The sequence below is a fragment of the Simochromis diagramma genome, unplaced genomic scaffold (assembly GCF_900408965.1).
Source record: "Simochromis diagramma unplaced genomic scaffold, fSimDia1.1 OVJJ01000402.1, whole genome shotgun sequence".
Taxonomy (NCBI): Eukaryota; Metazoa; Chordata; class Actinopteri; order Cichliformes; family Cichlidae; genus Simochromis; species Simochromis diagramma.
In genome coordinates this window covers 1,848,250-1,870,683 of record NW_024386972.1, presented here as the reverse complement: position 1 = coordinate 1,870,683, position 22,434 = coordinate 1,848,250, and the positions used below count along the sequence as shown (strand labels likewise).

At 39.3% G+C, this 22,434-nt stretch overlaps 1 protein-coding gene across 1 annotated transcript; it reads left to right on the top strand.

Annotated features, from left to right (window-relative positions):
- The first annotated feature begins 70 nt into the window (after positions 1 to 70).
- On the top strand, positions 71 to 21,011 carry nhlrc2 (NHL repeat containing 2). The gene is made up of 12 exons (XM_040039020.1): positions 71 to 371; positions 2,681 to 2,833; positions 6,334 to 6,383; positions 8,427 to 8,832; positions 9,472 to 9,593; positions 9,705 to 9,834; positions 11,916 to 12,009; positions 12,325 to 12,556; positions 15,025 to 15,147; positions 15,363 to 15,572; positions 15,804 to 16,017; positions 18,796 to 21,011. Exons 1-12 carry the CDS (start codon positions 209 to 211, stop codon positions 19,056 to 19,058), a joined length of 2,160 nt encoding a protein of 719 aa, XP_039894954.1. The 5' UTR covers positions 71 to 208; the 3' UTR covers positions 19,059 to 21,011.
- Positions 21,012 to 22,434: the final 1,423 nt, after the last annotated feature.

Sequence of the window (22,434 nt, the reverse complement as noted above, 5' to 3'; positions counted from 1 at the left end):
CACGTTTTAAACGATTAATTTAGCCAATTGTTTGATTTGAAGGCTGAAAAAAATAAGAACCCTATTTTAGAGGGTATTTAATTCGGATAATTGAAACTGAAACTCTTTTAGAACCCTTATAGTCGATAACATTTTTTGCTATTGTGTCGAAATCCGCGGTATGAATCTCCTCGCTGCTTTACCGAGCTAGCTGGTTGTTGCTTGAAACATGGCGTCCCGGTGCAGCGTCTCTACATTGTTTCCTGTCCAAAGTCAGCTGGATAACGTCTTAGATGACGCTACAACACAGCAAGAAAAAGAAGATCTCGTTCAACAATATCTAAAAAAGTTAGACGAGAGAGAGGACCTGAAGATACCCGATTTCCAGACAGGTTAGAGCTTTAGCTTAAACACTTCGCCTCTCTTTCGTAGCAGTTTGACTTGAGTTTGCCAACTCTGCTCGTCACTACAGGACTCGGCATGTTCATTCATATATACATTAAGAATGTTGGACAATTGCAGTCTACTTAGGAAGAGCTCTCTTTCCTTTTAAAAGCTAATGTTACAGTACCACACGCCTTGTAACCCTTAAACACAAGTTCTTCATAGTCTGTCAATTAATTAGCTAGCTACCTTATCTATCTTATTCCGGAAGAGGAAGAAAAATTACAGGCATTCATGTAATTTAATAATATGTAAAATATGTCAATTTGTCAATGCAGTACTTCACAGTAGGGCTCACTAATATCTTGTAAACCTTCCTTTTCATTCTTGCTATTATCCTTCTGTCACAAATCACCCGAGTCACTCGTCTCCACCCACTCCACCCTATCTTCTTTACCACTCTTGTGCACTGTCCGCTGTTTTGGATGGTTGTCCCAAAGTATTTAAACTCATCCACCTTCACTATCTCGACACCTTACAGATTACAGTGTCGTCTGCAAGTATCATAGTCCATGCCTGACCTCATCTGTTAACCTATCCATCACCACTGTAAACAAGAAGGGGCTCCGAGCCAATCCCTGATGAAACTTTAACCTATATATCTCAACTGCTGCACACTGTTCTTAGACGTGCCCTGCGCCACTCTCACAAACTTCTCTGTCACTCTTCACTTTCTCATGTGGCACCATAGTTCCTGTGTTGGCAACCTGTCATATGCTTTCTCTAGATCCACAAGATGGAGTGCATCTGATCTTTTCTGTACTTGAATGGTCAGAAAGCTAAAAATCTTTTTGAGCTTTACCACCATCTCACATATTGAGTCAATGTTCTGCAATCTGATTAGCCCTAGTTTACATAAGTGGATAAGTTGTTGGGCATAACTTGTTAGCCACTGAACATGCAGGGTTCCTTGGTTTTAATAGTCGGAACAGCATCCACTTGTCTTTTATATGCATAAGAATATAAAAACAATCAAATCCTATTCTATTCTATTCTAAACAAAAAATAAAACAAATGCATTTAACTAAATATTGTATATATTGCCCCCCAATTAATTGCTAATGTAATTAAAGTTTAGTTGTGGGAAACATAGGTCTGCTGCTGAGGGATGCAGCATATTGACAATATTTCACCACACCAGTAGGTGGTGATCTACTGTTAGAACATCAAATGCTAGAGTCACACAAGGCTCAATGTGAACATACAAGGTCCCCACAACCTGTGCTTCTTGTTTTTTTTTCTTAATTCAGAATTCATCTAAATTTATCTAATTGGACTCTGTTCTGCACAGTCAGAGATAAAGAATAAAAGGAGCCTTTAAGCTGCTCTGTACTGTGCTAATCTTTTATGCATGTGATTTTTTTTTTTTGTTGTTGTTTTTTTGTTGTTGTTTGTTTTGTTTGTTTTTTTTGGGGCGGGGGGGGTAGATTCTTATCTGCTGCAGCATACCAACAGCGAGGCATATGATCGGTCCCAAATTCATTCTGCAGCAACGATTCAAACATACTGTTGGAGTTCTAAAGAGTTATCTCATCAACAAGAACAAGGTGTCATGCAGCTTTTTTGCAAAACACCGTGTGGAAGTGCACTTAAGAGATCTAAAAAAGGGGATGAAGTGGAGATTTGTGTAGCCAAAAAAACCCTTTGGGGCTAAACACTGAAAGATAATAAATGTTAACTAGATTCATCACTAAAAAAGCACACATCTATACATAGGTACCCCATTGGCTGATATGATTATAAATCAATGTGATTTGTTTTGTTCTTCTTCTTTCGTACATTTCTTTGAAAGGTTAAGTCTTGAGAAGATTATCAATGGAAAATTTAGGTGGGGGTATTACTCTTTCACTCTGTACTGGATTTTGATAGTCACCATGCTGTAAAGTGTGACAGTAAACTTATCAAATGTGCGCGAGTTAAGTGTGACAAATGCTATCTGGCACAATTTAGAGTGCACATGAAAGAAGTGTGAAACAAGCTGATCTAAATCTACAACAAAAACACTTTTTATGGTATTTAACATAACACTTGGGCCACGAGAACTTTCAAGTCACTGCTTTGATCGATCAAACTATCCAACTTTTTCTCCCATGTGACACAAACGCTGTGTCAGGCCCAACACAGATATGCCTTTTAGGTGTTTTGTTACTATATCCATAGCCCTTCTAGGATGGTAGTGTAAAGCATTTGCCTACACCGTGACTAAACATGATTAAAAAGATGACAACATCATTTTCCACTCTGTGATTTGCTCCAGGCTTAGAGTGGCTGAACACGGAGGGGCCTCTCTCTTTAAACAAGGAGCTGGCTGGTAAAGTGGTGCTGCTGGATTTCTTCACTTACTGCTGCATCAACTGCATCCACATCCTTCCTGACCTGCATCAACTAGAGAAGAGACACTCTGTAAAAGGTTTGTACATACTCTACTAACTACGAGGTAGTTTCCATACAGCTAATTTAATCAGCTCCAGGAAAATCCTAAAGTAGAAAAACTGTATTGTTTAAAAAAAAAAAAACCCTGCTCATCGCTTTCCTTGCTGTCCACATTAAATATAACGTAATGCTTTGCTTGATATTCATTCATTTTTTTCCATCTATCCATCTGCCATCCTGGAAAAGCATGTTTTATCAATCTTTCCCCATTCACGTGTTTGTCTTTTGCCTGTTTGATAGGAAATATATCTGACGTGCGTTCTTGTGCATGATGTTCCCAAGTAAATCTATTTCACCACATTGCTAAAAAAAAAAAAGGCTAAAGTCAGATAGTTCGTGTGAATTTCAACCCTAACCTGCCTTATCAAGAACATCATGTCTGTGAGTGAAATGGCTTGTATCTGTGACAGGCGATGGCAGATTGACACGAAATGATAAACGTCAAGAATGAAAGCAACAATGAGTGGTTCCCTCCAGTGGCACTCAACCACAAGCTCTGTCATACCCAGTGAAGATTTAAATCAAAAATATTTGGGGCTGGTTTTTAGCACTGTTCTCAAACAAGAAAAGATTGTGCTTTTGTCGGGGGCCTGTTGCCAAACATTATTAAACATCTTTTTTTTTTTTGAAAATAATTATGGGAATGTCTATTAATGATGTGCCCTGTGTGGGTCAATAATTCACTCATCCACCCATCCATTTATTTTCTTAACTGCTTATCCAGCTTAGGGTCATTGAGGCTAGAGGCGATCCCACTTGGTATTGGGCTAAAGCCAGGAAACACCCTGTCAGGCAACAGTGCTAACCACTGCCCTCCTGCATGAAGTCCAATGACTCAGTTATGTGTATTCAGAGTTTGCAGTAGCTTATTATTAAGCTCAGATTAGAAAACTTACACTGGTTTAGGGTTGAGATTTATCAACAATAACAATATCGTCTAATGGCTGCGACATATAATGGATGCCACAGCCTCGGGGAAGAAGCTGCTTTTTAGTCTCTTTATGCAGGTTTTGATGGTGCGGTATCTCTTCCCCCAAAGGCAAAGGTGTAAGCAGGTGATGACCTGGGTGTGTTTTCATAACACACTTCTTTGATGGATGTTGTCACTTACAGTATAATTTCTTGACATTATCTCATAGATGCTGGAGAAACTGCATTTTTTCATTGCAGTGAGTTTCTCATTGGGCACTGGCAGATCACATGGTGCTCAGCATCATACAGGATAATTCAGTTTCATTGTCTTTAGTGTGTAAAAACAATATGGTTAAAAAATGCTTATACCATTAGTTTTGACTTGCTACAGGACAGTTTAAAGTATAGAATTTGCTCGTTATTTGGTTACTGTTGAATGGGTGGAAGATCAAGTAAAGCACTGCAGGAATTTATAGTGTATTCTTAAAGTCACACTTCAGCTGCACTGGGCCTCAGTGGAGGTACACGATTTAAATTGGTCCTGTGGTCATGTGTTGTGGAGCAGCATCTCAGGGCCATATTCGTTGGAGCAGGGAAACTGCTTCTTTTCCTTAGGCATGTAGACCCTTATCTCAGCTGTGAAGCGACAGTAGCTAAAAATACTTTCAAGACTCAGTTTAAGTAAGCATAGGTACAGCATACATCTGCCCCTCTGTAGTTTATTGTTTTGTACTTATGCATTCACAATTCCCAAATGCATTAAAACCATGACTGATGGCCTTACATTCTCACATGCAGCTCTGAAGTAATATCTAGAAATGTTCAGGGCTGCAGTAATGTATGAGAACAGTTATATATAGCAACTCCATGTAAAGCATAATCTCTGGCATTCTAATGGCCCTTCAAACAGGCTATCTATAAGTCTTGAGAGGTCTTAAAAAGGATTAAATTAGCTCTTTTTTTCTTGTTATAGGTACAAACTGCAGGGGAGTGCAGACAAAGTGCTGCATACAATAAATAATGGATTCATGGACCTATTGAGAAAGTGCATAAAAGATATCACTGAAAATATAATCAAACTTGTATGATGACAAACAGGCATTACATTTATTTACATTCAAATGTTTTATCATCTGAGGAAGATGTGCCACTTGAAATTCATTTGTGAGTTGAACATTACATAAAAGACACACACACGCAGACTGCAGTGCCACCACACATTATCGTACTTGCCTTATCTCTGGCACCGCTATGGGTACATTCTGTTTGCTGCTGTTGTCACTGAGGTGTGGGAGCCACCCTGTCCAGTCACTCCACAGTCCACCCCGACCCACCCATCGTCACTGCAATCTGTGCCGGCGCTACGCTGCTTGGCAGAGACCGCGGGTGACGAAATCCGCTGCAGACCGTGTCGAGTTTGAGCGTTTGGAACTGTGCGGTTTTCACTTCTGGTGGGGTTCATTTATGAAATGCATTTTTTTTTTTTGTGTGTGTGTTAAAAAATATGAACTAATGCAACTGTATAGTTTTTAGATGCTTTGTAATTTGTTGGTTATTAAAGCCCTGAACAGGTCAGGGCTGTCCCTGGAATTCAAATCTAAAGTGAAAAAGCCACATAGAGTTTTATGCTCCATATATCTGGAACAAGATATCAGAAAACTTGCTGTAGCTTTTAGTTCCCTCAAATCAGTGCCTTATAATGAAATTAAACATGGGATTCACGCCTTTTTAAATAAATAGCGTGTAGTGTTTTGAAAGTGCCTTGTCACTGAAAGTTGCTCTTTTGCTGTTTCTTGTGTAACTCTATTAATGAAAACAAGTCTTTTTTTCCATTTAGAAAGTTGTTTTGCTCTGTGTACAGTTGCATGCAATCAAATTGTAAATAGTAGAAACTGCACAAAATCAAACTTGTTATTACGTAGAAATCTTTTTTTATTTTTTAAAATCTGTGATCACGCTCGATTCCCTGTGAATAAAGCATTTTCAGAGCGACGAGGTAGCTTTGACATTTCTGCCGCTCCGCTCGGGCTCTGTTTACCCAGCTTATTGTCGAGTTTTTGATTTAAGGAATGACAGAAGTACAAAAGTGACTGTTTCGATAGAGAGTTTTACAATGATTGTAAGGAAGGAAGGAAACTAATCAAGATATCTGCTATCTGTGGACTCTTTGGAGAGTTTTAGTGCCACAAAAGCATGTGTTTAAAATAACATCACCAGCCTGTTACATTCATAGTTCTAGGCAATTCAGTTGCATAACATTTGAAAGTCTGCAGCCCTTGTACAAAGTCACAAATTATAACCACTTTCTGTCTTTAGCTGTATAATAAGCATAGTGTTTACTTATCTTTGATGATTACTGAGAAACGGCTTTTCCAGAAACCTCACTTAAACCTGCAATGTGTTATGCTTGAGGGTTGGTTGGTTTACATAGAAGGTCTCTTAAATTTTACAGTGGAAAAATCATTGTGCTTAGTGCATCTTTGCATGTACGTTTGTGACATGTGTGTCTTATGCAACACCTTTCTGCCTAAACGCTCACTGTTCGCTGTTTAATCTCTTTTTCAGATGGGTTGGTTATTGTTGGTGTGCACTCTGCCAAATTCCCCAATGAAAAGGTATGTTTTGGGTCTTTTGGAAACTTTTAGGGAAACTTTTGCTTTTTTTTCTTTAATACTTCAAAAGTATCTACATGTATACCGATGAATTTTTACTTTGTTTAAATTACTCCAAGTAAAAAGAGGGCTGTAGGAGCCAGGGTGTTAATTTGAAGTTTTATACCTGTATACAAACAGGAGAATAAGATTTTGGCAGCATATAAAAATTGCAAGAACTTACTTTCTTTATCAATCCTGGACCAGAAACTCTGTTCTTCAGATATTCCTCTTAATATTCTGCTATTGGCTCCCTTTTGGTTTTTTTTTAATGAAACCTTTTGCCAGCTTGGCAGGGGAATAATCTGTACTCTCCAACTGTGAGGAAATAAATTATGCTTCATATGCATAGTACTTACCCTACTTTTTTATCAAAAACAAACAGGCAGGCAAAGTTTTACAAATTAAAACAACAAAATATCTGGATATTATATGGTTTACAATGATATCTAAACTCGTGGAGAGTCATTTGTAGCGTTCTGATGCAGAAAAACTGTATATGTAATTTGCTCTACATAGATGGGCTCTGTACCCTGTTATAGTTTGTAATAAATGGGTAATATCACAGTAATAAGTTGGTAATGGTATAATGGTATCATTGTATTAAACCTCCCAGTTTTTCAAGCAAGTTAAAGTGTTGCAATCTTTGCAAGTAACTTAAAGCCAAAATATTTCATATTTGATTACTGCATCCATGTTTGCAATAACTGCATCAATATGCAATTGCATCATATTTCTTGTTTCTTTATTGGTCTGTGGGGTTTTGCTTCTTCAGTCTTCTCTTCAGGAGGTAAAATGTATTTTCATATGGATTCAAATTTGGATTTTTGACTCCAAAACCCTAAATAATCTCCCGTCGATAATGTGGCCAAATGTATGGATGCATTTCTTCGTAAGTCAGAAGACAAAGTGTTTCTGTAGATGTAGGCATTTACTCTGTTACTACCATCGTGATCATCAGGAGATTCTCGATAAAAATGTGTTAGCTTGTTCCATTAGCGGCCATGTAAACCCAAGGCATGAAACAACCTCAACCATGCTGCACAGATGAGCTTTTATTGTTTAGGATCATGAACAGATGCCTTCTTTCTTCATACTTTCAAGCACTTTCACAGTTGAAATCGCTGTTTCGTAAGTCCAGAAGCCTTTGGTCCCAAACTGTCTCCAACTGACTCTTCTCTGCACTTTTTTGCCAGTTTCATTACAGCTAATAAGCAGTTTGTGTTTTTGCAGTAAGACCTCTATATTGTTGATCTTCGCCACTTTTCTTTGGCGGTTGTTCATAATGTTATGCACTTTTATTTTATTTATTTTTTTCTTTACTGTTCTCACCATTTGTCTCTGTCATCAGTTTCCCCCTGTTTTCCTTGGATGCCTGTTTAAATGCCTGTTGGTCAGTACTTCGGTGGTTTCCGTCTCTTTCAGGACATTCCATATTGCTCCACTGGATGTGCCCGATGTTTTTGAAATGTCTCTTGCAGATTTTCCCACTTTTCTAATCTTTGAAATTATGTGCTTTTCATGAATAGATCTTTATGTTGGTCTACCCTGCTTAACTAAAAATGTAGATGAAATCCAAAGCTTAAACTAAAAGTGGAAATCCAGAGCTTCTTTACAATTAAACCTTTAATCTTCAAAAAATGATGTACGTCATGTTTCAGCATTTCAGTCGTTTAAAAATCTGGGTGTTTTGATACAAAATGTGTCAACCTGTGTGTTGTTTAAAATCATTGTAAAGGGCAGTTAGTCTTTTAAAAGATGACTTTCAACTTAACAGCAAAAGCAAAAGCTTTACTTATAAAAGGGCTGTCCTGAATACCAGTATTTTGTGCTCCTGTAATTTGGGGGGATAGTTAAATCACTAAGTAAGAGCTTTGTAACGTTTTTGCTACATGCAGACTTTTCTAAAAGACTTGGAAAAGTTTCTGAACTTTTTGATAAATTCAGGCGGAGCCTTATTGAAGGACAACACTTGAACTCATCACCATTTTTGCACATGTTCTCAAGGTCCTGGACAACATCCGAAGCGCTGTGCTCCGCTACGACATCTGCCACCCCGTGGTAAACGACAGCGAGGCAAGTCTCTGGCATGAACTGGAGATCTCCTGCTGGCCCACGCTGGTCCTACTTGGACCACGTGGCAACTTGCTCTTCTCCCTGGTGGGTGAGGGCCACCGTGACAGGCTGATGCTTTTCACTGACTGCGCTCTGCGTTATTATGGGGTGCGTGGTCTGCTCAAGGCTCACACAGTGGGAATCAAGCTGTACAAAGACGCGCTGCCACCCAGCATCCTTTCTTTTCCTGGAAAGGTGGCTATAGACAACAGTACTAAAAGGCTTGTCATAGCAGACACAGGACATCACAGAATACTGGTGGTGTCTTCTACTGGAGACCTGCTACATGTCATAGGAGGTAAGAGACTTCACACCAATGCATTTTTAAAACAACAACAACAAATGGGCATGATGTAACGAGCTCCAGTTTAAATGGCCATTAAATACAAAAACTATTCTGTTGTAATAAGTGAGATCTGTAAAAGTTCAACAGCAATATTTAGCCAATGATGACATTTTAGCATTATGCAACTGCCTCAACAACCCTCAGAGGAGCCACATGGCAGTTAGGCTGATGTCCCCAGACCAGCAGAGAGGTTGGCAGCAGCAGGGACTTGTACATGCTGGGAACTGGCACTGACCTAGAGTGGACAAATGAGGAGAGAAAATTGAGGATTGGTTTTATTTTTGTGTTGTTGACATCAGCTCTGTGCACGCATATGAAAGGTTTGCCGAGCTGCAGAGCGTGACGTGATTCTGAAGTTTTCTCCTATTTAGTTTCACCAAAGAAGAAACTTCCTTCTTTGCTGAGACTAAATAGCAATAATTGTCATACGAATAGTCATGAATAAAAATAATTATTCCACTCTGATTCATTTTTAAAAAATTTAATATTGACATGTCTGAATTTTATTATGAAAAATAAATATTTGGAGCTTATTATTACCTTTAAGTGATCGAAAGCTTTATCAGTGCTGGGTTTTTCCTTTTGTCACAGGGCCTGAAAGCGGGAGAAAAGATGGCGACGTGTCTGAAGCTTCCTTTAACTCCCCTCAGGGTGTGGCCGTTAAAGGGGACACTGTATACGTGGCTGACACGGAAAACCACTTGATTCGAAAGGTTGTCTTAATAATTTTATTTTTAAAAAGTATTTTTTTCAAGTCTTTGTTGATATTTATCAACCATAATAAATAATAATAATAAACCATCTGTGTCTGTATCTGTTTATAGATCGACCTGTTAGAGGGAAAAGTCAGCACTCTGGCTGGAGTAGGCACTCAAGGGACAGACAAAGAGGGCGGGGCTATGGGACCACAGCAGCCAATCAGCTCTCCTTGGGATGTGATGCTTGGCACTGCCAGTGAGGAACTTAAATTTCCTTTCTGCCTTGTATGAGTCTTAGAAGATTCACCTTCAAAACAAGCTTTTAGTATTCAGGGCACAAATACACTAGCTGACACATTCGTTTACACTTATACAATGTAATATAAAACTTCTATTTCTCCTTAAAACATCAAATCCTCCTTATCCCTGCCTTTTAATTATTTTCTCTTGAGCATTTATTTATACACTCGATTATTAATAGCTTATTAATTTCATACAATACTTTTATTTTTAAATTCAAGTTGGAATCTTTTTTCTTTTAAACTCTTTTTGGTGAATATCTTGTTGTCATGAAGCGTCATTAATGTGGAATTTAGATTTATAATCAGTCAGCTCAGACTCTCATATACACTTTTTATTCCACATTGATTATCTATTTTTCTTCACCCTAGGAGCAAAATACAAGTCAGTTTGTTTATCTATTTGCTCTCCTTGTGATTTAAAAATGTGACAAACTAAATTTGTTACTTTGTTTGTTACTTTGTTACCAGCGGACTGATTTAATTAATTATTTTTTTCTTGAACATTAAACACCTCTTGTAAGATCTTGCGGTTGCATTTGAAGGAAACTGTCCCCATAAATTGTGTCCTTAAGTAAAAGAAACAAAGAATGAAACTGTATGTCTGGACAGAGGTGTTTATTTTGCCTCTGGCAAGCGCAGTTCTCAACGATTCATTATGTAGAGGTATGTGTTTGTGTGATTTATACAAATCTTCTTAATTTAAAGTGTTAAGCATAGAAGATTTCAGGGCTACCGCAGTTAATTTTTTGCCTCAGGTTGATTTACGCCACAGCCAGCTGGTTTTAAGCTGGTCTCAGAACCTTTAACTTCAGTACACCCTGACTAATACATTTAAAATTTAAAGCAGTCTTTTAATATTAAAATAATTTCCATACAAATGAGCCATTCGGCACTTCTGTAAGTACCAAATGGCTCAATTTTGGAAGTACTCTCTGTCTGTGCTAACATCTCTGGGAAAGGTATGCATTTACCATGGTAAACAGGAAGTGGAGGGCTGGGTGCTCGAAGAAAATACTATGAAGGAAGCAAAAATAAAACAAAGATTTCTTTGCTTGGACCTAGAAAGATGGGGAACTGTTACTCAAAGCAACACACAGAAGGTGTTCATGGCAGCAGAAAACAGATTGGGACTCAGGGAAAAGCAAATGTTTCAACCCAGAGTGATATGAAAAGCGTTATCAATTACATGGGAGAGGCATATTCAAAAGATGAAATTAAGTAAATGTGTTTGTTTAATATTTTGGCTTCATTGACCCAGTCAGAAAGCAAAGATGTTTTCAGGTTCTGCCTGTTCTGACTAAATCTCTCCTTAAACACCACCCGTATGGTTTAAACAGTAAATGTTTAAAAAAAAAAAAAAAAACTCTATTAGTATGGATGTACCCTGACATTGTCTTCTGAGAGAACATCCAAACACACATTCACATATTCATGATTTATTCAAGATGTGGATGAATAAATTATTCAACCAAATCAAGAGGATCCCACACCTTTTGAACTATAAAGTGCTAGACTGGCTTTGAGTCAAGTATGTATCCCTGACAGTCCACCCGTTTTGATCAAGAAAGGCTGAACTTTGCCCCGCATTAAAAATACAACAGAGATCGTGCATGTCTGTAAGGCCTGTGCGTTCATCACAGTGGCAGTATTGTATCTGCTGAGTGCATATGGCCTTTGTCAGAGAGGCTGCTGTGTGTCTTAAACCTGCACGGCTCCATATTTTGACTCAGTTCTGACGCTGAGCAATCAGCAGATCGGGAGAGGGGGAGTTTGCAAAAATAATTTTGCTGCCTGAAAAAAAAAAAAATCTATTTCTTACTTTTACTTTGGAAAAAAAACACATTTTGTCCTTGTGCTTGAGCAGACTGTAGTCCCAAACACACCTCAAGAACATAGCTCAACAACGAAGGACAAATATCACAGTAGTTGTTGAATGATACTGAGGCTGACTGGTAGATGGCCAAGAGCACTGACACCAGTTCCTGCTCCCATATTTATCCTGTGGGGTTTTTTTGCGTTTTATTTTCATGTGTAGGCGGCGATGAAGACAACGTGCTGTGGATAGCCATGGCAGGGACTCACCAGATCTGGGCTTTGTTCCTAGCTGATGGAAAACTGCCCAAAGGAAGGTGAGAGACCAGTACATGACCGCCATGGCCGCTTCGAAACATATTCTGATAATATAATGACATGGTTGTAATTCTCCTTTTAAAACTGTGAAAATGGCTTCCTCTTCTTGTGTGTCTTCTGTGGTCGGCAGTTTCACAGGAGGTCACATTATGTAATAATCTTTTTTTAATTACTGCAAATAAACAGGAGATAAAATCTCAATCTTGTTTTTATTAAAAAAAACAAAAAAACAAACAGATTTTCTCCATTTTGGAACTCTGTGCATCAGGAAGTGCATTCTAGTATTTAATGACATTGTCTTGTCATTTGAACAGTGAGTCCAAGGCAGGGATTTGTGTGCGATGGGCGGGCAGCGGCAACGAAGAGAACCGGAACAACGCCTACCCTCACAAGGCAGGCTTTGCCCAGCCTTCAGGCCTGGCTTTAGCCCCAGAGGAGCCCTGGAGCTGCATGTATGTGGCCGATAGCGAAAGCAGCACCATCCGAACGCTGGCGCTGAAGGATGGAGCCGTCAAGTTGCTCGTCGGAGGAGAGAGAGACCCACTGGTGGGTGTACAGTAAATGGGGGAAGAATGAATTAATAGTGTAAAAAAAGCTTTATTTACCATTCATCATCATCTTCCCTCTGCTAGATACCTTTCAAGTATCCTTATTTCCAGTTATAATGCTCATGTGGTTTGAAACAAACAGTTACAGCATCTCTTAATGAAGTTTCACAGACCAGCATGATATAGTGCACATAATTTATCAACTTGTTGTTTGCCATATTGTCCATTTTTATTGCTACTCTAAAAGGTGAACTTCTTATAGAAAGAAAAAGCCAGTGCAGATGAACTAGTGGAGACAAATTAAAAGTCCATTTCCGAAGCAGACTGTAGGAGCGGAATAACCTTGTGCGGCACTTTCAATGATGATGTGTCCTGTGCTTGGCTCTGTCACCATACATCAACGCAAAACACACAGTGTAAAACCTACACATTAGTCTGCCACATTTCCAGCCACACAAAACATTTGGACAATTATGAAGAAAAATGTTGCACAAATATAAATCATTGTTAGGCACTCACGCAGAGTTTAGGGCTATTTTTGTATGCATAAAAATATGGGGTTTTTTTCCTTTAAAGAGAAACAAGTAAACACAGACCCTCTTGTTTGTTGCTAAAGGAAAGCCTGAAAAACAATGTTTGTGCATACCTTCATGCCCGTACAGCAGCTCTGCTGTAGTTTCTTTGTCTTGCCGCACTGGTGTATTTTTGGAAAGTCACAAGCTTGTAAGTCCCCATGAGAGCAGGAAGTAATTAACTAGAGAGTCATATACAGTTTATTTAACATGGTGAAGAGCCGGGGGAAACTATTAGCTGCCCACAGATGTTTAAGGAGTTGATCTAGAACGGCCAAACAGTATTGAAGCTGAGGTGGCGTCCTCTCATGTTTGCACTTTTACAGTAATATCAGTTGTCAAATTGAGCTAAAGCAGAGATGTCAGACTCATTTTACACTGTGGACACATAAAGAGTAAGTCACCGTGCAGAGATTTAACTGCACCTTTAATCCTGGAGATATCTTAATATAATAACAGACAGTATGACAAAAAACAGTGTTGTTGTTTTTTTGTTTTTTTACATGAGAGAGAAATACTGATGTAGTATGTGAAAGAAATCTGTCAGTGCAACTCTTAAATTTTCTTTTTTTTTTTTACTGTGGATCTGTTGTGAAAAAATAAATTTCTACAGTAGATGGTGGGAGAACGGGAACAATTCTGTTATTTGTAACTGTTTTTCTATTATTTTATTACTTTGGTGTAGTATGAATGGCCATGGGAGGGGTGTTTATCAGTAGAAAAAGCTGTAAAACGGGTGAAAAAATGGTTAAAAGTCCAAAATATATGCCCACCTTGACATTTCCCAAAGCAGTCCAGTGTAAGGTTATTACAGTTAGCTAACACTAAACTGAAAGTAGAGATGAAAAAACATTTTAGTTAACTAAAATAAAAATAAAAGCTAGACTTTTATTTTCCATCTGTGAAAATCAAAAAAATGATTTTAGAATCAGCATCTTTTTTGCACTGCTTCTGATGTGGCGGCTGACTTCATGTCTTTGATGTCATATGACAGTCTTTGACTGTTTCTTATGTAACACTTTTCTACTATAGTTGAGCATTTAAAGCACTTTATTCACACTCGAGGATAATTCTGCATCCTTGGCAACCATTCTTCTGATTACTGTCGTCTTGCCACAAGCAACAAAATACTGATTTCCATTTTCAGGGGGTAGAGGATGAAGCTGCACGTAGCTGGATCTAGCTAGTTTAATTACCAGTGACTGAAGGTTGCGTTTTTTCCCATTTCAGTCTGGGTTGTCTGCATTGCAAATTCTCAAGTCTGGGAGGTGAATTCATGGTGCACAACCCCTTTAATGTTGAGAACATCTACGAGCATGCTCCAGGTCCTCCAGCTCCTTTTTGAACTCGACCAAATTCTGTTTACCTCGTTCTTCAGCTGAAGTCTGGTCTGGGTTGCTGAGATGTTTCAAGCTCACACTTGTGCAGTTAGATAATGGATTTAAACCTATTGGCTTTCACTCAGTGGATTTTACATTTCCAAGGATTTGTTGTTGTAAACACCTTGTAGCTGTTTAGTCAGCGAGCCAGGAGAATCATGAGACTTTGAGGATTGTTATCATGAACCTTTTCTGTTGCTGTTGTTATTTACAGAGCTGATACAAAATTATAACCAATTTATCGAAATGTTATCACAGCTTCTTACAAATTGGTTGTTGATGGGATTATCTGTTTGGTCATGCTAGTTTCAAATGAATCATGGCACACACAAAAAACTAAAATGATTTATCTCACAGTCTTGTGAGATGTATAAAATTCATCATTCATAAGATAGAAAAGGCTTCGGCTTTCTTCAGTTTCCTGTCTCGTTTTCAATGCAGTTAAGGGTGTTTTGTAATTTTAGTCGATAATATGTTTTTTTTCTCTAACCAGTGTTTTGTATTGTTCAAAACAGAACCTTTTTGCTTTTGGGGATATGGACGGGAAAGGGGTGGATGCCAAACTCCAGCATCCTCTAGATGTTGCCTGGGCTTCCGAACAAAACTTGCTCTATGTAGCCGACTCCTACAACCACAAGGTAACAGATGATTGTCACAAGGCTGCATTTTAAAGCTGTACTGTGCAAATTTAACACTTATGTTCTGTAATGAGTTCCTTGAAGTGACTGAGTTCATGCCAAAGTGGTTAAAACTCCTTTTGAATTCCAGGAAGGAAATTTTTCTTTTTTGATAACCAACATCTTGCTTGTTTGTTTTTGTGTGTATGTGTGTGTGTGCCTGTGATTCTCCTCAGATCAAGGTGGTGGATCCAAAAACAAAGCAGTGTAGCACATTAGCAGGAACAGGAGATGCTGGAGATACTCTGGGTCCAGAGTTTAACAAATCCTGCTTCAATGAACCCGGAGGAATCTGTGTCGGTGACGGCGGAAAACTGCTTTACGTGGCCGATACCAACAACCACCAAGTTAAAGTGCTGGACCTGGCCTCCAAGACTGTCTCGCTGGTGAGTGCGTTGCCTGTGTGTGTGTGTGCGTGTGTGTATTTAGGAAAAGTGTGGTTCCAACCTTGAGAAAGTGCTTTACATTTTGTACACGTTTGTGTAATTAATCTGTCCTAAAAGCTTCTGCGCTAGAAGAGATTGAATTAAAGGTGACAAAGACAGGACACTGTAAGTTAGGGTAGCTTTCTCCTTGCTTTTGTTTAATCCAAACACCCAAATCTCTCTTTTATCCAGCTCCCCATCTCCCACGAGTGCACAGACTCGGTACCTACAAAGCCCTCGGGTCCGACCAAAGCCCCCACGCTGCCTAAATCAGCTGCCAAGAAAGAAATGCCGCCAGTAGCGGTGACTGCGGGCCAGACTGTCATCATGTCTGTCACACTGTCACTTCCAGAAGGGACCAAACTCACTGAAGAGGCGCCCAGCTGCTGGGCACTCTCAGCAGAGGGTGAGACAAAGTTCAGTCACTGTTACATGAAGTATCATGCATGTAAATGTTCTGAGCATGTTTAGCCTTCATGCCCATGAAAGGTGTCTTGACCATCATTGACACCTCATCCTGTCACTGATGTTACATCCATGAGCTTCTGCCACACAGCTGCACATGTTCACAGGGACACACTTGGAATTTTAAGCAAAGTTTTGCACGAAAAGTTTTTGATTTTGAGATAATGTTGACAAAATTCGACTTCTCAGTTTCAACTAAAGAGCACTTATAAACACTCATTTATATAATGCTTCTTTAGTAAGTACTGTACATCCACAGTCAGTTTAGAATCACCAGTTAACCTGTTGTGCATGTTTTTGGACTGTGGGGAAAAAGCTGGAGAAATGCAGGCAGGCTCCGGGAAAACATGCGAACTCCAAGCACCAAAGGCCCCAGCATCACTGGAGATTTGAACCAGGAAGCTTCTTGCTGTGCGGGAAAAGTGCTAACCACTGCATATAAAAAATTAGTAATTCTTCTGTGACTTGATTGAGAACCTTCAGCTCACTTTAAAGCAAAAACCTCTCGAAGCTGATTGACTGTATTAGCTATTTGGTAAAATTACATGATGCTGTGACACAGAAATTAGGCTTTTTTTTGTTATTATTACTGTAATTTCTAAGCTAGTTAGTCAGACATGCTGTATTTCCATTGTGTTGCTGGGCCAGACTAATGCAAGTTAATTATTTTGTTGCGTGTTGGCTGAAGAAAAGCACTAAAGCAGCAGCCTACAGACGTCACTGTAATGTGTGTAAACCCGAGGACTGACAGATCTGCTGCGTCTAAGCTTTGATTGGACTTTTTTTTCCCGTTCAGGTGAGAGGTTAATTGAATTCTAAAACCCCAGCAGTGTTTGGCAAAGACTTCACAAATATCTGCTGGGAACCAGAAGTGGAAGGATTTAGGTGGCAGAACAGTGAGGAGGCAGCTTACAGCAGCTGCTTTGTATAACAGCTTGTTTGAAAAAAAAAAAATGCATGCTTTTCCTCAAGTTATTTCTCTGTTCGTCAGGGTAACCAACCAGAGTCAGGGCTGCAGCATAAACGTCCTCTCTGTGCTTAGAATGAGCATGTTGTGGAGTGAAGCCTCTAATTCTCTCCTACAAAACTTTATTTTGGTCTCTGATCTGTCAAAAAGTGAAGGATGCTTAACCTGCCTGCACGTCGTTTTCACCGTTCAACAAGCAGATTCTCACTCTGCCAGCCCACACCTGGAATTTATAGTTCGCAGCTAAAACAAAGACAAATACTTAAATCACTCAGAAGCTCTTTTAAACCACCAGCGAGGAGGTACGAGGCGTGGATGGCTTAATTTATGATTTTATATTCTAAAGAGGTTTAGTCTAATTCTCTCAGATTGTAGTTTTGACCATAGGATCAATTGATACGTGATTTTTTTTATTTTTTTTTTATGTGAGGTGATGTTAGTGACAGTTGTGGTCTGTTCATTACGTTTGCACCAAAAGTGTTTCCATCATCCTGAGCGCTGCAGCATGCAATCCTCGATAACGGCAGGCTATTTTTAGAGCATTTCGATAAGACGACATGCCTTGGTTCACATAATTAGCTACCAGGCTATGTTACGTGATCCCCCGCTGTCCCATTATACCCAGTCTAGACTTATGCTGATCAGATCAGAGCAGAGGCAGGGATTTTAATGGATCAAGTTAGAAGTGCACGCCAGATCTAAATTGTTTTTTAGTGGCTTTTTAGAAATGGCTTCCCTGGGACCCAGCGTTAGACATCAGCTTCATTAATCTCGGCTGGCTTGGGTTCTGTGGTCTCTGTGGCGTGATATTTTCTCACCGCTGACGCTCCGGTGATTCTTTTCGACTTTCATTTATCTTTCAGTGGTCGTGTCGCTTCAGATGTGTACTTGTGTCTAAAAATATTCCCTGTGTTTCAGAAAATGAATGTCTTCAACCACTCTTTATTTGATTTAGTAAGGGTATGTGAGTTTGGCCTAATATTTCAGAGGGACTGTTTTACTGTGCAGGCTTGAGTCAGCCCTAGCACTCTGGCTGCACCCCACTACGTTCAGCAATAAATCGAGATGCCAGCCAGCTATTCTCATTCAAAGCCATCTGTTCTTTCAAAACATGGATGAACTAAGGCGGACACGTGACCAAACCGGGGATTGAGCTTAGTTTATGTCATTCTCGAAGTGGATCTGTGGGTTCATCGTGGACAGCCCACGATATTCAGTGTGCCTGACAAGTAAACTTCACTGTCTGTCACTATACAGGAGTTTAACCACACTTTTAATCCTGAATATGTCTTTATACCGGAAAAAGATTGTATGAGAGTATAAAAAATTCTTGTTTTTCTTTTTGACATGATAAAGAAACGCTGATGATGAAAAGTCCAAAATTTATGGCCTCCTTCATATTTCCCAAAGCAAAGTCCAGATTAGTCCTTGCCAGGCCAATTCTGGACACAATACTGGAATTCTGAGAGTGTCCTAGACTTTGGAAGCATATCCTTACAGAGTTGAGATAGAACTACCAATCAGACTGGTATCTGGAAAGGTTCCTGAGCAGTGCTAGGGTGCGCTAAGCCGCTAGGGGAGAATGTGCAGAGTGCTGCAACAATGCTTAACTGGGTGCTTCATCTCAAAGTAACATTGAGGTTAATGCCTGGCCTGAGTTTACCAGTTTACCAGCAAGGCATGTACACTGTACATAAAAGTTGGACGTCCTTTGACATCACTTCCTGTTTTGTTTTTTGTTTTTTTTTAAAGGTAACGAGTGGCTGCTAGACCATCAGGTGCTTACTGGTTCCATCAAGGATCTCTCACAGCCCCTCTGCATCTCAGCCAAACTTCCAGTCGTTATGAAGGAAACAAACGGCAGTCCAAGCCTCACGTTGGCCGTATGGGCGTACTACTGTACGGAAGCAGGTAAAGCCTGCATGATGAAAGCGGCTTCATTCTCCCAGCCTCTTCAAATAAACGCCAGTTCTGGAGAGGGAGAGGTCATCGTGGAGTTGACTCATGCCTTCTGAAGCCGCCTACATGTCTTAGTTAAAATAGCCTTCGAGTCCACACTTTGTATTGCGTTGAGACCTCAGCTTAATCGCTCTTGTGGCCTGCTCATACTTCTGAAAGCAGGAAGGAACGATTGTTTCTGACAGAGCTCTCACTGTGATGAAAAAAGGCGATTTGAGTGAACTTGATTTTCTTAGATACTCGGATGTCTCTTCACATATAACACATTAGCTCGGTAATGTTCTCGACTGTGTGCGACGGCTATTAAAGGAGTGCAGATAGACACCCGCAGATATACTATATATTATATTTATGTAGTGAGCTCTCATGACGACAGGTTGCATTGCTAATATGTGGGGTTTTTGCCAAGTTGTTTATCAAAACTAAAAGAATAAGGAAACTTATTAAAGTTATTTAATGAGAAACTATGAATATCTAATTTATCGTAGCACTGCTGGTGTGATTGATGGGCAGATAAATAAAGAGATTTTCATCCGTTCTCTTATCTTCTGGAAAATCTAAAGTTCTTTCAGGTGTTAAAAACAAAGTAAAAACTAAAACTTCAGCTTTATAGTTTCACTTTAATTGAGGAAGGAGGATTTGAAGTGATTATTATTATGAATATTATTATTATAAGCCGATAAGTAATAAAATAAGTAGAATTTCTTTAAATGGAGACTTTATATGAATCAGCTTTTCAATGCTAATATCGAGTTCCAGCCAGTGTCTTCATAAAAAAAGGATATTTGAATTATGTAAGGCTTTCATAGGGATTATTAGGTTAGGATAAAAATCTATATCTTTCATTTAATCTCAGCCCAGCAGAGGAGGTAGTTAGCAGGAGAGGACAGATGTGTGACGCTTAAGTCTTTATGCAGTTGGGGGTTTATTGAACGTGTCCATGCAGAGACTCATTTCTCGTTATCATTATAATGTTAAAGTTGTGCAGCGCCGCGGTATAAACGTTTTCACTTTCCTCCTTTAAATGTCGTATTACCGCAGATCAGCGCGGGGTTGGTTTGGTCACATCAGCTTGGAAAGGTGCCCGCCGATCGAGCTCCCACCCCGCGTGCATTTGTTTACACGTGTGGCAGCAGACTGATTCTTCTTAAGCCGTTTACACTGTTCTCTCGTAGCCCGAAAGCTTTCCGATTGCGATTATTCACAGCGCACCAGAAGCTGTTTTGATTCCGAACCACCTGTTATTTTGAGTAATGAGTAAAGTGCCTGTTTGCGAGGAGGGGGAAGCAGCCGAGGACACCGACATGACTGCCGCCTGTTCCCGCACGCTGAAACCAAAGTCTCATTAAATTCTCTCCATCAAGCATTTATACACTTCATCTCAGCTTCACAAAGGGAACATTATATGAAAGGAATGCTAATAATGATCCGCTCGATCACGTTGTGTAATGCGATATGATAATGTGGAAGTTGTTTTGCCATTTTGCCTTTATTGGTTTACTAAGTTATGAGTTGTTGTGAGAGCGTTTTGATTATCGTTGCTGTCATCATGTCTCATAACCTAATTGTGCTCGTCAGCCTGCTGTTATTTGGTTTGGCTCACTCAGCCCAAGTGCCTTGGAAAGGATTGCATGGATGGTGTACATTCATGGCACTTTAACCGTATTAGAAGCAATATTGTTTTGTTTTTCCTTTCTCTTTTTTTCAACTCCCACAAGTTATTTATTTCCAGCGAACTGCAGTTGTTGTACTTTCTCGGCTCTCTTATCCCTCTGGCACTTTTTAATGAGCACTAATAACCTTTGGGTGGCTGTCGGTGGGCATTAAGCTCCTGATATTGTTTTGTAACTCTCACTTGATTTTGTTTTTTTCTTCATTTCTGACTTCTCAGACACATTTTGGCATGCTTTTGTCTTCAGGGGCACCTTGTTAATACTTTAGCTTCTCCGTGTTGGACTTCAATATGCAGCACAGTGAGGAAAAACTAATAAAACTTATTTTATCTAGTCTGGTTTGTGTGCCGTTCTTTTCATTTCCTGGTATTTGAGAATCAGTTTGTTTTGCGTAATTCCAACCAATACATTAATAAGCTGAAGTCCTGGAGCTCTTTTATATGAGATGCTATCAAAAGCATCACTAATGAGCACACTCGTTACATAAAAATGTAAAAATGCCAGTTTATTTCTGAGCTGGCCTCATACGCAGACCTCCTGTTTGACGCATGGTTAATATCTTTCATTCTTCTCATTCCTGTTACAAAGAAAGAGCCATCTTTTTTTTTTTTTTTTTACTCTAGTTTTGGTCATTAACATAGTTATAAACAGACAGCTTACAGAAGCAGTCTCTCGTGTTTACAATGAAGTTACAGAAAAACAGTTTTGTGTGTATTTCCTAGTCAATTAACGAGTCCTGGAACAAGAATTATTGGAGTGGTTCAAGCTCAGTTTAATTTTGTGTAAATGCTTTCGCATGCAACAAAAATGCAACTGCAGTAACTGAATGCAGTAAAATATATGGGCTTGGAGTCAATCTTGATAACTTTGAACCCTGAGTGCTGTGAAAAAAGGTATTTGCCCCTTCCTACTTTCTGTCTCTCTTTTTTGCATATTTGTCACATGTTTTTTAAGTTTAATGTAAGACTAAGATAACCAGAGTAAATACAAAATACAGCTTTTACATGATAATTTCATTTATTTAAGAAATAAAAGCTATTGAAAGCTAGTGAAAACTAAATCGTCTTCCCTTGTGAAAGCATGAAAGATCTCAAAAAGCAACAGCGGAGAAACAAAGTCAGTGACTTCTATCAGTCTGGAAAGGGTTATGAAGCCATTTCTAACACTTTGGGACTCCGGTGAACCACAGTGAGAGCCGTTATCCACACATGGAGAAAACCTGGAACAGAGGTGAACCTACTCGTAGAGCGCATCGACGACTCATCCAGGTCACAAGAGAACCCAGAACAACATCTAAAGAGATACAGGCCTCACTTGCTTCAGTTAAGGTCAGAGTTCATGATTCAACAATAAGAAAGAGGCAGAAATGGCGTCCACGGGACAGTTCCAAGGTTAAAACCACTGCTGACTGGTCAAAGTCTAGATTTAAATGCAACACTCATTGCCAGTTATTACAGACTCAAAATGTAACAAAATACCTGTAATAAATACAAATATCTCTCCATTTAAAAATACAAATATAGCAAAATTTCCTGCAGCTCATTGCTGCAGCTCATTGCTGCAGCTCAGATAATATCTGGGCGAGGTTTCTACTTTCTAATTTCCTGAGAAAGAAAATTTGATGGCAATTGAATGAACCGTTTGCTTTTTTGCCTCTAACATTGGCCATGTTCTGCAGTGCTTATCATCTTCTGCTGGTGTCTAATCTAAAATCTATTCTGGTATAATGGTTGATACGCCCACAATAACCACTCATCAT

Excerpts from the sequence above, each read along its gene's own strand:
- nhlrc2 (XM_040039020.1), top strand. The coding sequence starts at position 209 with ATGGCGTCCCGGTGCAGCGTCTCTACATTGTTTCCTGTCCAAAGTCAG. Across the intron at positions 2,834-6,333 it reads GAAGAGACACTCTGTAAAAG|ATGGGTTGGTTATTGTTGGT; the intron begins GTTTGTACATAC and ends TCTCTTTTTCAG. Across the intron at positions 6,384-8,426 it reads CCAAATTCCCCAATGAAAAG|GTCCTGGACAACATCCGAAG; the intron begins GTATGTTTTGGG and ends CATGTTCTCAAG.